The 18,617-nt window shown below is 37.0% G+C and overlaps 1 protein-coding gene across 1 annotated transcript in view; it reads right to left on the bottom strand.

Moving 5' to 3' along the window:
- Positions 1-18,617, bottom strand: part of LOC145666668 (protein amalgam-like) — a 296,952-nt gene that overhangs the window by 34,598 nt on the left and 243,737 nt on the right. The window contains exon 3 of the mRNA XM_081734140.1: positions 14,164-14,374. Coding sequence (XP_081590266.1) covers positions 14,164-14,374 — 211 coding nt within the window. The remainder of the gene's footprint in view (positions 1-14,163; positions 14,375-18,617) is intronic.

The raw sequence follows: 18,617 nt of genomic DNA, 5'->3' as shown, positions 1-18,617 counted from the left end.
ATTTCTTCTGCTACGTTACATTCCCAGATTCGAAATGTATATATTGAATATTTACACAGTTCACGAGATTATCATGAATTACAGAACACAGTTATACACTTTTAAATATATATATTCACTTTCAATATATGTCGTGTTTGTCCCATTAAAATATTATACATTCTTATACAGTCTATATAAGATGGCTCTTCGTTCTATATCTTTTTACATTACCATAACAACGACATCAAGTAGATAAACAAGTTGTCATAGCAACGAAATTAAGAAAATAACTCGATATGATACAAAAATTTAAATTATTTCTTTATATTTTTCTTCTTATTGTTCTTAATTGCTTGTGCCTTTAAAATAGCACTTTTGCCCGTAAATATTTACAATACTTAGAAAGTACGTATCGTTGTAAGTCATTTCTGCACATTGCATAACATTTTATTAACTACAGTAAATATAGGTCTACTGTAGTACCATAGCATTTAACATACTTATTTATAGTATATCGAATGATATAGTGTATGAATAAACAAATATCTTATTTTGATATGCCTTTTGAACACTTGAACCCCTTTTGAAAATCAAAAAATTAGCAACTTCGTTTGTAACGAATTTGTTTAATATTTGCATATAACTTTACCTTTATGTACTTTTGCAAGTAGAACTTTCCTCGATTATCCATTTGTATTTCTGATACTAATACTAACTTACTGATGATCATTAAGATTACAATGACGGGATCAAATATGTCCGTTTTCTAGCATCTGTAGTCAATTTTCTAACTCTTGATAATATAGGGGTATAATAGTTATATCTATCTCGGCACTGCAAGATCTCTAAACTAATTGAAACCACAATTGTTATACTCGTTCTTTAATAGAATATTTTAGCTAAACGGAATGAATTTATAGAAACTCATAGTTCAGTTTTATAATTTCTTTCAAAAAACTACCACTGAAGATTTACCCTCAAGAATCTAATTTTGGCCTGATCGATATTATCTATCAACTCATGTATGTATCATCTTTGGACAATGCCATAATTAAACAAAAATTCATGTTTAGGAGTTCATTATAATTTAGGCTGTAACTCATTACTGGCCATACAATATAAGGCCCATTCTCATCTTGCTAGTGCCATATGGAAACATTAGGAGGGTATACCTCAGTACCACTTTGACCTTTATAGGTAGCGTACTTGTATAGTAAAAGTCTTAGTTTCACAAAAATGCCATTTTTCTAATAAATAAATAAATAAATAAATAAATTTTAAAAAACTCCGCATGAAGATCCATCATTCATAGCATTTTATTCAGCTTGACTAGACCTAAATTGGTACAGTCTCTTCTCTGGAAATTATTCTGTTAAACGCTAATACACTAATCTATATAAATAAAAAGGAAAGTGACTTATAACTCTTGAATCATCTGACCGACCTCTATTAAATTTTCAACATAGATGAGGTTCGGGCCTGGTACTGCTTTTTATCATTTCAGTTTGACGAAGCAACTTAGAGGAGGAGGATGAGGAAATATTTAAAAATGATAGAAAGTGACCAATATTAGTGTGGAATCCACATTTTTTGGGATCGCTGAGATGAACAGTGACACTTCCGATGACATTTAAATAAAAATTCAGCCCTGAATCTTGGGAGAGGGCCTGAGGAATGAAGATCAGCCCTGAGATCATTTATATACAGGGTGTTAACGAACTATACCGACAAACTGTAAGGGCTGATTCCTCATATCAAAATAAGAGAAAAATTCATATGGACCTATGGCGAAAAATGCATAGCTACAGAGCTAGGGCTGTCCAAATTCGCGAAAAAACCAAATTTCAACAAATCCTGTTTCGAATTCTAGAAACTCTGGATGGTAGTACTTATCAGCGTAAAGCAAGCCACGCATGCACAATCCAAAAATGCATATTTTGTTAATTTTCAATAGGTATACAGGGTATTCCCTACAGTGTGTAATTCTGAGATATGCTCTCAATAGAGTTTTCAGATATACCCTGATTTCAAGGAGGGTCTAAAGTAAGCAGAAGGTAAGCCATGCCAACAATGGACATCCAATGGTTCGGAGGGAAGGCGGAAGTATTAGGAACCGGCAGCTCCATGTTTTCCTTCTTTCCTTTTTCTTTTCTTTTCTTCTTCTTTTTTAGTATTCGGAACGATGTGTGACGCGATGTATTTTGTCAGGGTATATTTCACGTTTTCTTCACTTATAAGAGTGAAAGAAAACATTGCAGCATGAATTTACTGAGTACGAGAAACCGTTCTGCTGACAATCCTTAACACTTCCGACATCGTGCCAAAGGATTCTGTGTTCACTGCTATCAAGGCTTATGGTTTGCCTACTTTGGATCAATCATAAAGTTAGAGCATATTTCAAACTACAGTTGATGGCATGTCTGGGAATTTCACCCTGTATGGAATACTCTGTACATACACTGAAAATTAATGAAATATGCATTTTTGGATTGCGTATGCATGGCTTCCTTTACGCTGACAAGAACCACCATCCACAGTTTCTGGAACTCAAAATAGGGCTTGTTTAAATTTGGCATTTTCCCGATTGTGGACAGCCCTAGCTCTGAAGCTATGCAATTTTCGCCATAGGTCTATATGAACTTTTCTCTTATTTTGATGTAAGGAATCAACTCTTACAGTTTGTCGGTATAGATCATTAACACCCTGTATATATGTAAATGATCGAAAATGACCGATATCAGAAGGGGCTTCAGTAATAGTAAAAAGGAGCTGACAAAAAGAACATATTACTATTTTTTTCTTATTTAACCCAACGGAGCGGGTAATTGACGCTAATATTTTACAATTACCAGCCTGTGTGGTAAACATCATACTCTGTGCTTGGAAATCTCAGATATTTTGTTACGCCCGTGAAACAAGCACGTAGAATTAAAGAGAAGTCCATCATTTGACAGCGTCGCTCGTTTCCTTTGACTATCTGCAGCAGCCGTTCTTCCTAACACTTGATGAGATTATGTAATAGGGTTTTGACATGGCCGGCGGGAGCTTGATAACATTCCTGAGTTCCCTCTAATTCATTCTACCACCATCACTGGAACAGCTGGGATTTTTAATAACGGAAAAAAAAGAAAGAAAATGGAACGCGCGTTGAAAAATAAAAAAAGCTAAAAGGAGCGAGGATCTTTTACCCTTTCCGCGACAACTTTTACTCATTAGATATAAAATTTCTCGATCCACCAACTACCTGCCGCAGCGCTAAACCACACACTTACTTTTATCCTTTTTGTAATCTTTTGAGCTTAAAAAATGTCTTTTCTGGAGGTAAGCCACCACTGGAGCTACTACACCAAAATGAAGTTACTACAGAGGTAGATGAAAGTATTTACTGAACGTAATATACAGGGAGTCCATAAAGTCCTGCAGGAAAGTAAAACTCTATAACTTGGAAACAGTTACGATTTAGTGTATTAATTTTTGGGGTTGGAAGAGGGGAAGTTGAAAGTTTTGTTCTGGCCACAATACTAGATGACTTTTGCGCTGGTAATCACGTGACTTAAGATGGCGTCTATTAAAGAAAAGGCACGATGTGCTTTGTGGTTTGTGGAATTAAAATCTTGCGTTTCAGTGCTGAGAAAGTTCCAAACAACGTATGGGATAACATCCCCAGCAGAAACAAGTATCAAGAGGTACCGGTAGTACGAGAAGTTCAAAGAAACGGGAAGTGTGCCAGATTTACCACGCAGTGGAAGGCCAGGAACGAGTGACGATGTGATTCACACGTTGCAGGACAGTGTAGCCAGGAGTCCAATGAAGTGGCTTAAACTTAGGTCTTTGGAACTGGGAATACGGAATACAAGATCGTACTCAACAATTTGAAGGTCCGGCCTTATAAGTTAAAATTTGTGCACGAGCTAATAGAAGAAGACTGTGACATGAGAATGGAATTCTATGAGCTAATGCTTACCTGCTTAAAAAAGATGCTGACCTTGTGACGTTCTATTTTCAGATGAAGCCACATTTGGAAATCTCAGATATTTTGTTACGCCCGTCGGGAAAAGTGAACAGGCACAACTGCTGAATTTGGGGGGTGGAAAATCCACGTGAATTCGAAGAGCACAAACGGGGTAGTCTTAAAGTCAATGTGTGGTGTGCTGTTTCAATGGACCACATTATCGGCCTTACTTTTTTCGAGGAAGAGATGGTAAATGGTAACAATTATCTGAACATGCTACAGACATTCCTTTTGCCAGAACTTACTAGGTTAGACATCCTTAATGAGGTCCAAGTTTGACAGTTTCTTAACAAAGAATTTAAGGAGAGAATTGGCCGAAAAGGACCCACACCTTAGCCTGCAAGATCACCAGATTTGTCGCCTTGTGATTACTGGCTGTGGGGACACTTGAAGACCAAGAAGCCAGCTAATCTGCACGATCTCAAGAACAATATAACTGATGTGATTTTGAACACTCCTGACGACCACCGCCAACACGCAATTCTTGGTTTCCCAAAAAGACTGCAAGAGTGTTTGGACGTGAATGGTGCACAATTGGAGGTTTGGCGATGAACCTTAACTAGCTGAAACAAAACTTTGAACCTTTCTGTAAGTACACCAAAAAGTATTTGTTAATACATTACGTAGTTTCCAAGTTATAGAGTTTTACTTTCCTGCAGGACTTTATGAACTCCCTGTATACCAACTAAGTACTAGTTGCTTCACATTTAATGGCACAATTAATTTCACATAGACGAAACTTGTAATTTTTTCTAAAGTAATATCCTGTAAGTAAATAAAGCTGTATACGAACTGAAGTCAGTTTCTTTGTCCTCCTGTTTCTCAAACGTCTAGCACTCATTCGTTATTTACTATGGCAGCAAATTCAATTTTTGAGTAGATGTAGAAATTTTGGTGATGAGTCAGCATTGTGACCTTGAGTTAAATGATAGTATATTCCAGTCGACAAGGAGATCAACAGTAGCTGTGTGGTTTTAATATTCTGAGTAGGCAAGACCAATTTTTATACAAACCAGAAACCGGTTTCTAGAAGAACAAGGAACCAACATTTATGGTCTTCTCTAAAAACGAATCTGGATTTTCTTCTTCTCACCGAAACCGGTTTAAGTTATCTTGGAAAAGCTGTTCGGTGTTTCACCGGACCGTTTTCTGCAAAAGTTTTTTTTTTTTTTTTTTTAAGATTTTTTTTCGAAACGAGTTAATGAAGAAGTCAAAGGTTTTCGATAGAGAACCGAACTAGTTTCATAGAACAACGAAACCAGTTTTTGAAAGAAAACCTAGTTTTTTAAAGTTTTTAATAGTTTAAAGTTTTTTAATAGTTTTAAAGTTTTTTTAAAGCCGAAAATCCAGCTCTAATCCCTACCACTAATGGTGGCCACATAACCAATATAAATGCTGGAAACGGTAACGTGGTCATAAAACCCAAGTCTGTTAGAGGCGAAATATATGGAGGAGAAGGGTCTATTCTGTGAGGATCATCTAATGCGATGATGTTTTGCAGAAGCCAATCGAACTGGTTTGGATGTAGAGATGACCACAAAGTTCCGGCGAGAAAACGGTGCTTGGAGATCCGGTTTCAGAACCAGTTCCGGAACCTGTTCCAGATCTGGATTCAAAAACCCACTTCCGGGACCGAATCTTCTAGAACCGGATCCGTTCAGAGCCGAAAACCTGTTCCACCAGCAATCGGTCCCAGCCGTCCTTTGAAGCCAAAGTTCATGATCCTGGGTGTTGCATAACACGATGTCACGTGAGATTGAAAAATATCAGAAACTCCAAATGTAAGAGAGACGTAACTCCAAATGTGACTAGTTGTTTGCGCTCTATCACTCATAAGGGTTCATTTAGTTATCAGTTTTAAACATCATTTCTTAAATAAAAATTTTCTTCCTCAAATAACATCACATACTAACTTTGTAACATTGTTTACAGTACTTGAGGAAAGTAAAGCTAGTCCTCGCAAACTACAAATAGTATGCCATTTTTCATATTTAAATCTTTTTTCTTCTGTGTCTCAATGAACTATAACTTCACTACAAACACGAAATAACATGCGGTGCATTCTTTCGGTTTAAAAGTTTTGAAGGTACAAAATTATGCATTTGAGTTAAAGCTGTCAGCAATTTGGTTTAGCAACTCATTTGATCGTGGCCTAAGAACATCCGATCATGGCACTAATAAAATCTGGTCACATGTTTGCATAAATTTTTAATCGCGATTTTTATGCTACTCTGAGGATGCTGAATCCAGAGGTAATATTTAAATTTACTCATCCATGGCATCACGAGAAAAAATAGGTCAAAGTTGAGGTCTTGAAGAATCGCTTATGTAAATAAGTAAAAGGTCCCACCTCTAGGCACATTTATAATTGCATTTTTTTATATCGTGCTAAGTTGAGGATGCTAATTCCAGTGGCACTAGTTTTAAACATATCTTTTCATGGGGTCACGCAACATAATTATCATTATCCGTCATTATTGGTAGGCAACTTTCTACAATTGAGAAACTTCCATGCTCAGCGCTCTTTAGTTAACCTCTTCGTCTTCACATACGATTTTACTGTTTTGATACCATTCATTAATGTAGTCTTCTTTGCCTCTCTCTCTTTTTCCTTCCACCATACCCTCTAGCATGCCTCTCAGAACACAGTTCCTTTCCAGCCAATGTTCGAATCCGTTTCTCTTCCCCTTTTCAACTACAACTAAAACTGTTCTTTTCTGTCTGCCATTTCTAACATCATCTCATTCGTTTTTCTCGATCCTCCCGCTTAATTCTCTCCATTTTTTACCACTTCCACATTACGAGAGATGTCCATGTTTATGCCCCTTACAGTAGAATAGACAAAGCATTTTATGACGCTTTTCTTAATTCCTATTCAAGGACCCACAAAATAGACTTCTCTTCCTTCTAAATTAACCTTAAACTATTTCTTCCTTGTTCTATTTTACATTCACACTTCATATCGGCAATGCTAATGCTATCCAGCTATCGACAACTAGTCATCTGTTTTATTTTTTCTCCTCCTACTTCTAAACTTGTCCGACTGCTTCATTCTAGTCATCATAGCTTTTGTCTTTTCTATCATTTATTTTCATCCTATATTCTTCACAACTGTTCATCGAGTTTTCTAACATCTTGTTGATTTCCTTTTAAGATTCCGTAACAAGTGATGCGTCATATGCAAAGCATATATGCCTAAATCATTCTCATCATGGCTCTTACCGAAATGCCATATTCATTATTAGACTTTTTTATTAGGTCTTCATTACATCTCTTCTAGATATACAGGGTATTTCAAAATAGCACGGACAACGTTTGGGAGGTGATTCCTGACACCAAGATAAGACAAAAAGTATAGACCAACCTGGGTGCACAAATGCTTCCTTTCGGAGTTATAGGCTGCCGAAAACATGAAAAAATGAAGTTTAAAGGTCCATAACTCCAAAACTATGGGACCTACAGTACTCGGTTCAAGACTTCATTTAGGAACTAGTATGTACTCTATCCAAATATCCATGTTTCAGAATTCTGTGACACTTCCCCAACAATTTTTGTAGAGGCTGTTTGGCTAAGCGCATATAATTTGAAGTACTCACCAATTACCTTTATAAAGTTGTTGCAGAAGCGTCGCAGAATTCTGAAACATGGATATTTGGATAGGGCACATACTAGTTCCCAAGTGAAGTCTTGAACCGACTACTGTAGGTCCCATAGTTTTGGAGCTATGGACCTTTAAAGTTATTTTTTTTTCATGTTTTTGGCAGCCTATAACTCCGAAAGGAAGCATTTGTGCACCCAAGTTGGTCTCTATTTTTCGTCTTATTTTGGTGTCAGGAATCACCTCCCAAGCGTTATCAGTGTTGTTTTGAAACACACTGTATATTAAATAACGACGGGAGGCAACATCCCAATCATACTCCCCTTATAATTGCACTTTTCTCAATCATTTCTTCCCCTATTCAAACACTTCCCCTATTCCAACCAAAACTTCTTTAAAATTCGCAATAATAATTTCCAGTTCACACGGTCAAAAGCCTTTTCTAGATTAATAAATAAAGCAAACACCTCTTTCTGTCCTTTTTATATAAATCTTTCACTGATCACCCTTACCTCTCCTAAACTCGAATTGCTTCTCCATAATTTCTTCATTGTTCTTCCGAACAATCTTCTGTTCAAGGGCGCTCATCAGAGGGGCAAGGTGGGGCGCTCGTTCCCCCCTAAGAGGAAATCGTACTTGGGAATATCGAAAGCCCAATATAATTTTTACATTAGTTACAGCAAAATTTGAAACCTCGCTTATATTTGCCTACCCCTTGGAAACCACAACATGGGTGCCCTTGCTTCTGTTCAGTATTTTAAGTATAATTTTTGCCGCATGGGATACGAGACTAATAGTTCTATAGTCTTCATATCTCCCTGGGTTCAATTTCTTAGCAAACGGTACCATGATAATCTTCAGGAAATATTTTAGCCACTCTCCTATTTCATATATTTAATTGAATAGTCGAAGATATTCTTTCTTGCAATTGTCTCTCGTATTTTTAATGAATTCTACTGGTATTCTATCTCGGTTGCCTTGCTATTCTTAATATCAGATATGGCTTTTTCAAGCTCATTCCTAAGAATATTAAATCCTTTCTCATTCTCACGTACTTCATATTCCACTTTAACATATAGGCCATGCGATCTATCCCAAATCTCATACAAGTCCTAAACATATTCTTTTCATCTTCACTTCTCTTGGTGACTACGTATCCATTCTTATTTTCTACTGACATCATAATACCCCCTTGTTTTCGCAGCAAATAAAAATATTTCATCTTTTATATATTTTCTCGTATTTCCTAATTCTTTCTAATTTTTCTATGTCCTCAAATTATCTTCAATAAAACTTTCCTTTACTCTGTCTATCTTCCTTCATATCTCGTTGCTTAACTTCCTGTACACCTTTCTGCTCTGTTCCGTATCAACCTGCTTCATGCCTTTATTTTCCTCATTTTCTGCAACATCTGTTCTGTAGTCGATGGTTTCTTATCAATTTCGTATTCTTGGTAACCTACTACTTCTTCTACGCCTATTGTATGCAAAGTTAGTATGCTCCTACTTTCTGTTACTACTTGTACTTATCTTTTCTTAATTTTTAGCACTGTTTTTCGAAGTTTTCTACGAAAAGATATATTGCTTCCTTGTTTTACAACTTTTCAGTATTAAACTTATTTTTGTCTACTTTTCTTCTGGTTACATTTTTTTTAGTTGTACATTCACTCCGACCAGCAAAAGGTTACGATAAGAGAAAATTAGATTTTTCTTTACTACTAACATGATTGGATGCTCTTCACTACAGACTGAAATATAATATTCTACACTCTTTTGGTTCTAAAGTGATGCGAGCTCAAATTTGGGTTTTAGTCTCTATTCCTAGATCAAACTCACATTATCCAAACGTCTAACATGTACACTCACGTACAAAATGATTGTCGCATATCTATAACTGACTTCTTGTAAGAATATAATTTGATAATGATTTTGCAGGGTACTTTTAATACTGATGCTTTGTGTATAACCAGAAAATGTATATTTCTGGTAAATTTTATAAGAAAAGCATTATAAATACGAAAATTAGAATGAATAAAACATAATGTTGGTAAATGGACAATAACGTTTTATTTTCGTTTTATTGTTCTTATTTACTACTTTTTGACATGAAATTTGCCACATACATGTCTTTACCGATTATATACATACTAACATTATGAGAAATAGCTTGCGAATTCGTTATCAAATTATATTCCAACAAGAACATATTTGTAGACATGCGACAATAATTTGGACATGACTGTACATGCTGAGCCTTTGTGATTTGTATCCTTGTATAACACTGAGTTTATAAAGACAGAGAACTTACTATATAGGTGAACTCCGAACCACAAACGAAGCTAGAATCCGGCACAGTGAGTCAGGGCACAGACTATCATGCCATGTGAACCGTCGTAGTTTACGTCGTCCAACCACACTATCTAGCCTCCAGGAGAGTAGAATTAGAGGACTACTCTACCAACTCTGGCTTATTGGGTGTTGGATCTTGTACCTAACTCGCTTATCTGTCTTCGTAATATGGTTAACAAAATAGACTGAAGACTAACTGATTCGATCGACGTCATATCTTCATTATTCGAGTTAATAGGAAACACAATAATGTTATGGTATATACAAACTCGTAGTAAGGAAAGGTCGGATGATTAAGAAGTGAAAGAATTACGGGTAAGACAAGTACAATTAGCATAGCAATACATACAACAAAGTAGAAGCAAGGTAGTATTAATAGCATATGCAGTTAAAGCAATTGCCTGTGTAGCCATATTCAGTTTTAAATATTCACTTTTGCTTTGAATGTTTTCTACTCTAAATCAAAAGTGATGTAGTGTGTATACTCTGTACAATGTAGTATGATTTTGTAATATTCTCAAAACAGAGAAATGATAAAGAATTTAAGTTTTTACTTGCTGTAATTGTATCCAAAGGGAAGGCTGTGGAGTCTTTGATATAGAGATGGTAGTTGAAGTTTCTTGACCTTAACTTAGCATAAAGTCGCCGATCCTGGGGGGCCGGGGGGACCCGGGCCCCCCAAAGCTCATGTGTTCTCCTCTATTGTATTTATGAATATACAATATTTTGCATAATTTGAGTGTAATTTTGTCTTAAAATCTTCATATATCTATATATATAAAAGAGAACGTACAAATCCTTTGTGAACTCATCACGCTAATACGGCTGAACCGATTTCTTTCATTTTTGGGGGGTTGTTAGGATTTGGACCCTAGATGGTTTTTATCATATCACTTTAATTTTTAATTACCAGTGTCTTGAGATAATGGACCATTCAAGTCTCCATAGTTCATCATAGGTAAAAATAAACGTATGTATATGCAACCCGCATGACCACGTGACTCGGCGGGTTAACATAAATGACAGGCGCTTGCAATTTGAAAGCGAAAAAGTAAAAATTATCTAAGTAAGAAAGTTTATTGCGTTCCGGGGTGACCGCAGCGAAGCGGGGTGAACGCTGCTAGTATATATATATATATATATATATATATATATATATAGATATAGATATAGATATATATATGGTTTGTCCGGAAAGTAATAGGACTGAGTCGATTTAAAAATTTATTGAGCCAATCGTTAGAATTCTTTAAAAACTTTCAAAATAGGCTCCTTCTGCGTCGATGCAGCGCTGCCAGCGTGATTTCCAAGCATTGAAGGCATCACGGAATAGCCTTGAGAGCCGCGGTGCAAGCTGCTTGGATCCCCTCTGTCGTCTCAAAATGCTTGCCTTTCATCGGGCGTTTCAGGCGAGGAAACAAAAAGAAGTCCGGGGGACACATCTGGGCTGTAGGGCGGCTGCGGAAGCGTTGGGATGACGGCCTTGGTCAGGTAGCTGTTCACAAGAAAAGCGAAGTGAGCAGGGGCGTTGTCGTGGTGCAGCTTCCAGTCGGCTCCGATGTCTGGTCGGACCCGATTGAACCTTCGTTTGAGTCTCTTGAGCACTTCCACGTAAAACTTGGCGTTGACGGTTTGTCCAGGAGGAACAAATTCATGGTGGACGATGCCTTTGATGTCAAAAAAGACAATGAGCATCGTTTTCACTTTGGATTTGCTCATTCTTCCATTTTTTTAGGCGAGGAGACGCCGGCGTGTGCCACTCGGAAGATTGCCTCTTTGTCTCGGGATCATACTCAAAGATCCATGATTCGTTACCTGTGATTACGTTATTCAAAAATTGGGGGTCACTTTCATACAGGTTCAAATTTTCTTGGCACAATTCCACTCGCCGCAATTTCTGGTCGTCAGTGAGCACTTTTGGGACAATCTTCGCGCACACCTTGCGCATGTTCAAATGCTCCGTCACAATTTCATGAACCACAGTTTTTGGTAAATTTAACATCTGGGCAATTAAACGAATATTTAGTCGACGGTCTGAGTTCAAAACTTCGCGCACACGAGTCACATTGTCGGTGTTTGTCAAAGTCGAAGGTCTTCCAGCACGGTCTTCATCGGCGACCTCTTCTCGGCCCTCCGAAAAGGCCTTGTGCCACCGAAACACACCACTTCTTGCTAAAGCATCATCTGGGTAAGCCTGCATGATCATATCAAACGTCTCTGTCGCAGATTTACCGAGTTTAACACAGAATTTAATCGTGTACCTCTGCTCTAACGAACGCTACATTTTCGGCTTGCACCATTCACAGAAACACGTCGCGCGAAAAAGCCTGTCCTGACTCTCCGTGTGCTCGGAGACAACTGATCAGCCGCTAGTTCGTTAGCTAGGAACGCCCTCTACCGGATCCAGTCAGTGCGCGCACGCTCCGAAGTACAGTCATGGCGGAATAAAATAAATCCTATTACTTCCCGAACAAACCCTGGATATATATATATATATATATATATATATATATATATATATATATATATATATATATATATATATATATATATATATATATATATTGTGCATCTGAATGCCCTCCTCCCAAATTTGCAGAGAAATAGGCGCCCTTGAGTTAGCATACACGTGCATTTTCATTGCAGGAAATACAGCACCAAATATCCTGCTATGATATTTTGAGTAGCTGTCCTTTTTGGTCTAATGGTTATCGCATGCATTTTTGGTGTACGAGACGCCAAGTCCGATTCCAGCTAAAAAAAGTACCGGACGCACTGCAGTAACATAGATCTCACTTTTAACTGCATATTTTATTCTAAATAGCTTCGCAAAGGGTACGGTGCTTAAGTGGTTGAACACTTGCATCTAAATCAGGAGACTCATATCCCAGCCCATGTGAGTTTATCTTAGACACTATCATGTTAGTGTGTCTTCTGTTTTCTCCCACATTTTCATTCTACTGATTCTTTCATAAACGTTCCCTTTCGTATTTCTAAATTGCATCACTATTGTAAATACAAAGGACTCCATTTCAAACTATCTGAGTAATTTGATGGATTAGCAGAGATGATAGTGTCTATTGGATTCCAGACCACTCGATTTATTACCATTAAATCTTTCCGTTTCAGATCAGTGGGTTTTCTTTAGTTTTATAATTCTCAACAGATGACGGTCTATAGTCAGGATAGTTATATCAGCAATACATAACAAGGTTTTGTAGTTTATGCTCGCGTAGACAGTTCGAGCGGTATTCAGAGAGGATTCGTTAATCGAGGGTTAGTCACATACTAGTTAGTAAGAATACTAACTCTTTACTAAAGAAGGTGCACCTTTTGGTATTCAGAGTCAACTTTGAGTACAACTAAAATGATGATTTGGGTATGATTAACTTATATAACCCTAATGCATCGGGTGAGAAAAATAAATGTGGCAACTACGGAAAAGTAGATCAGCGCATGCGTAGTCTGTAAAAATGAAATATATGAAATACGAAATACGAAATGTTGTGTCGCACGCTAAACCGTGGGTAAAAGATTAGCCTCTGCTCTAGATTAATTAGTCACATGTGATTAACTTCGTCAAATATTACGTCCTAATCAGAGACTGAATACAATTTTGATAACCATCCGTTAGTCAACCTCGTAGTATGGTGTTAATCAGACTTCAAAACGACTCTGCATAAGACCATTTAAGTCTAACTTACAAGATTTGTATAAAGCAGAAAGATACAAGATGTATGTAAAGCTAAAGCGACGTGTTTGTAAGACTGTGGCATCAAATAATTCAGAGGTAAGTTGTTTGTATTTTATAGTATAATACGTACATCTTTAGGTAAATCATTTCATTGCATTTGTTGTAAAACAACACCGTTCAGAATCATATTGTAATATCGCATATAAAGGAAACACGGAGTTTGCAGTATCTAATGTGGCACGCCCTCAGATCAAGAGCAAATTGTGCCAAATAGAATATGCAAGACAAGACATTTCTGACAGTGAGTGAAAGTGGTTTCTTCTTTATCACATTCTGTACAGACTTCACAAATTCCATAACTTGGTTTCAAATTCTAAGTTTCGTAAATTACGATATCTAAAATGCATATCTACGTGACAATTACTGTATCACGAAATTCCAATAATCCAAGTGCACTGAATATCGATTATCAGACACGCAAGAAAAGAATATCCTCTACAAAGTCATAAATTCTTAATAGAATACTTACCGACCACATTCAGTTTGAAGGCCATGCTGATTTTTGGCTCGGTGCTGACTTGGCATTCGTACGTGCCCGAGTCCCTGACTTGGGGCGAACTGATTTTGAGCGTCCACTCATCTGATCCGTCCGAGTGGAGGGACTGAAACCTTTGGTCATTTGTGTATGTTAGAATGCCTACTGTCAGGATGTGCAAATCTCTTTTTCTGATCCAAGAAACCTACAAGAAAGAAGAAAAACCACAAAGAAATGTTAGTCATATCTAAGGCAGATATTCTGAAAAAGGAAAATAAAAGAATTCACAAATAACGTATATTGTGACTATATTTCATTCATTGAATATCTCTGTTTCGAATTGAAGATATCTACCAGCATGGCAGCCCATTAATTTCATGGACCCTCAGAGAATCATGAGGGCCTAAACACATTTTCTCAGGCCACTCAAATTTCTGTGTGGGTCTTCAACGGGCGTTAACACTGTAGCCAAATTCGTTTGTATAAAAATAACCAAGAAAATTTAAATGTCTCTAAATCACAGTGATATTAATTAACTAAAGTTTATTTCCGGTCTCTATAGGGTGTTAGGATGGATCCGTAGCTTTTAAATCTAATTTTATTTAATTGAATATCTAAAAAAAAATGATAATTTTGTCTCAATGGAGAATATCAAAGTTGAAAAATCCCAATTGGATGAAGAAAACTTTTTTTAAAAGTATTTTTTGACCTTGTCCCCACTGGCACAAGCTTTACAACATTTCTCAGCGTTTCCTCCTTCTCTTTACAGCCCCTTTATGTGCACGTTTCTTTGCGGTTTGGGTTGCCTGCGTGAAGAGTTGTTCTGTTTGGAATGTATCATTTATGCACGCAACATTTAAATTCATACAGCCAGAACAATAACAGTGTTATTGCCTTTGTTTCGCAGGCCCCCAGTAGAAAAATACTTCCTAGATGTTTGATTGTAACACTTGTAAGAATGATAGGTTAAAACTATCAATGGGATATTTCTCTTTGTATTCTTGAAATAGAGTAAGTAACACAATCACGAAATATGGGTTTCGTCACCATTAATAATGATGTTACATTATTTAAAGGGAGGAATTTCAATGCATAGATGATTAAATAAGTACTGCGAAAATAGACTTACTGCTAAATCACGTTGAGCACGATGGAATATATATTCCGCGGCGGGAACTTCGAAGCTCTGCAAGGGGAATATTCTTGACATCATCACTGATCACATCTCCTTATATAAGAAAGCTATGCAAAAGCAACGTTTGGACGTATCTATAATATACATGTAACACAAACATCATTTCAGGTGTTGCTTCGGGGAGAAGGCTCTCCACCGTCATAGATAGCTTCATGTGTCTAATTAGTTGATCATACTATTGAAGGGAACAATTGCAGCAGTGCCATCTCAGATTTTACTTTGGGAGACAAGATTTTCCGCCAGTATAAGAGTTTCACGTTTTTTTCATTAGTATATTACTATAAAATTGATTAAAATATATACATTATTCAAACTCAGCGGGAAGACCGATTGCCCCTCCTGGCTGCTCCATATGACATCCCTCAGCAATAGTGCCCCTGACCTATAGTCTTAAAAATTAGGAATGTATGTACACATTATTTTCTGTTTGTTAGGCTATCGTTCATTTACAAGCAAAAACTCTCTAAAAATACTTTTTAGTCAGTCTCCTTGTCCGACCCTCTTGAGCACTGGCCTCATCGGCTTAAGTCTTAGATTGCTCAACCTTCTCAAGTATCGACCGTCTTGTTCAGAACGTCTATAGTCTCATCAATTTACACTTTCTTTGTGATTACCAGTTTTGCTTAGTACGAAAATGAAACTTTTCCCCATTTATTCTGGAAACACACCCATGCACCCTCTTCGTACAAATATATGGCCTATTAAGAGAATACACACACTTCTTTATATTTTCCAAAACTGTTCGGCGCATACGGAATCAATTGTTTTCTAAACCTAACAAAACGAAGGGTGGCAATATGTACATATCAGGTATCAACGGCACATCGCTTTTCAATAAACAGAACAATTGTTTTTCCTGTAGTTAGATCATGTTTACGCAACTGTGTACGATTCTAGAACAGCAGTAGGTTTATCAAAACACTGCAGTAAAGCTACTACTGCCACAAACATAGAAAGGAATTCTTACTTTTGCGACGACCATAAGTTTGAAGTTTCTGCAAATTTTGTTACACCATACGATGGTAAAAATTGTAATGCACAATGTTTGAAAAAGTATTTGAAATATTTCAGTTTAACGTCCTACGTTTATGTCCTTTAGCGTAAGGGAGACAATGATTAAGGCAATGGAATGATAATGGAAGAAATAATGGAATGAGAATGTGGGAAGAAACAGGAGTACCCCGAGAAACCCCACGGACACGATGTTGTCCTCTACAAACTTACTACTTGGCCGGGGATAGAACGACGGACCCCATATACCATAGGCAAGCATTCTACCACTGAACCACGTGACCAAACATAAAATTTACTTAATTCATGAAGTGTATTCTGAGTTTACTCCCACTAATTAATATTAATCTATCGTCATTAAATGCTAAGAAAATTGTATTCTTTTTTCCCCTTATCGGTGTGTGTTTGACATGTATATTGTGATTCTTCTTCTTGGTCGATAATACCAATCAGAAAACTATGCGAAGACTGGAGGGGGAAGGAAATCTAGCAACCATTTTATATCAGAGCAAACGCTTGCGGCAAGGCGGCGATAGAAGCTCATTCATTAGCATGCTGTGGCTGTCTGTAGACAATCCCTCTATCCAAGCGTATCCACCGAATGAAATATTGCAAAGGTGGTCTGCCATTCCACACTCACGCACGAATACACACACACACACACGCACGCGCGCGTATATGTATATACGCACACAACCTCGGTTCTTCTTCTTCTTCTTTTTCTTCCACTCACTCTTCTTAAATAAAATATTTCCCGAAAGATGGATCTGTAAGAGGTGGGATTTCTTCCTCCCCTCTTTTGTCGTTTCGATATACATAAACCAAGCACTTTCTCCAATAAGACCCTCTGCCGATTCTGGAAAATTTTATTGCATATAAAAGGTTCGGATGTGCTGTAAATCACGAAATTCAGCCGGAGCCAGAAGGGGGAAATTCGAGCTAATGGTAATTTTGGGTTGTATTGCCGTTACTCGACTTGCAGTTCTAGTGGGGCAGTCCAAATGGAGAATATCATAAGGGGGAACAACTATGCGAGGTTTGATAGGTGTCTTTCATACTAAAGAGCAATTCCATAGAAATAAAACATTAAGTAGCTTTCTTTACTGTAGTTTTTGATATACTACTAGATTCCTACAATTCACTGCTGTCAAGCATTTTTCAATACTTGCGATTAATGCTCTCTAAAAGCTATTACTTACAATGAAAGAGCAAAGCCTGATTTCCCATTATATGTTATATGAGGCAATATGTTCCAGATATGAATTCTTGTATGCGTACGCATATGAAATAGAATCTTTAAGTTTGATATATGGCGTATACAGATTATGTAGTGTTGGAAGAACTAAAAGAAAAATGGCAGATATTAATTTCCTAATAATTTGCCTCAGTTCTACCAATCACGAAAATTAATACTCAGGCTATATTCATTACTTATTGTTTATACATTATTCATGATTTATCCTTTCAAACTGTTCCATACGTAAATATGGATAATGTCCATCCATCCGTCTGTCTGTCAAAAGGTATCTCAGCAAAATAATAAGACATGTTCCTTCGTTAATGGTTACAACGTTCCAAGAAAAGCTTTTATATCCCCACTTATGCCTGTATTGCAACCAAAGTCATGTAGAAATCAGAGTCCTTCAGTTAACCTAGAAGATGGAAATTCTATGTAATGTAATGCATGCATTTTTATGTAATGCATGCATGTTCCAGCAAAACTCTGAAACTTTGGAGTAATCTCAACCTAACTGAGTACACATATTACTTACAATCTGCAAAACATACTAAGTGGTAAGTCCCCAAATTAGCCACAGGGAAAGGGCGAATGAGGTGGCATGTGAAAATGATCGAAAATGTTCAAACGTCAAATCAATAGTTTTCCGGGTCGCTGAGATGAATAGTGACACTTTCGATGCTACTTAAGTCCAGGTTCAGTCTCCATTAACACCCCTGAGGGTGGGAAGAAGTGTCGTATCTATAGTTTTCGAGATTGCTAAACTGAATAGTGACTTCCAGATAACATTTAGGCTCAAGTTTAGTCGAGATTGTAACATACTCCTAGTGTACCAGAGGTATGAAAGGGGTGGAAACTAAAAATAAACGAAAGCGACATATATTAGTGTCTAATATACAGTTTTCGGGGTCGCTGACATGAATAATGACACTGTCAATACCGTTTAATTTCAAGATCTCTCCCTATTAGCACTCCTAGGATAGTAAGAATGAGGTGACATAAAAA

Source organism: Thermobia domestica, chromosome 12 (assembly GCF_964235325.1).
Source record: "Thermobia domestica chromosome 12, izTheDome1.hap1.1, whole genome shotgun sequence".
Classification (NCBI taxonomy): domain Eukaryota; kingdom Metazoa; phylum Arthropoda; class Insecta; order Zygentoma; family Lepismatidae; genus Thermobia; species Thermobia domestica.
The sequence above is the reverse complement of the archived record's forward strand: the minus strand, read 5'-3'. Positions and strand labels throughout refer to the sequence as shown.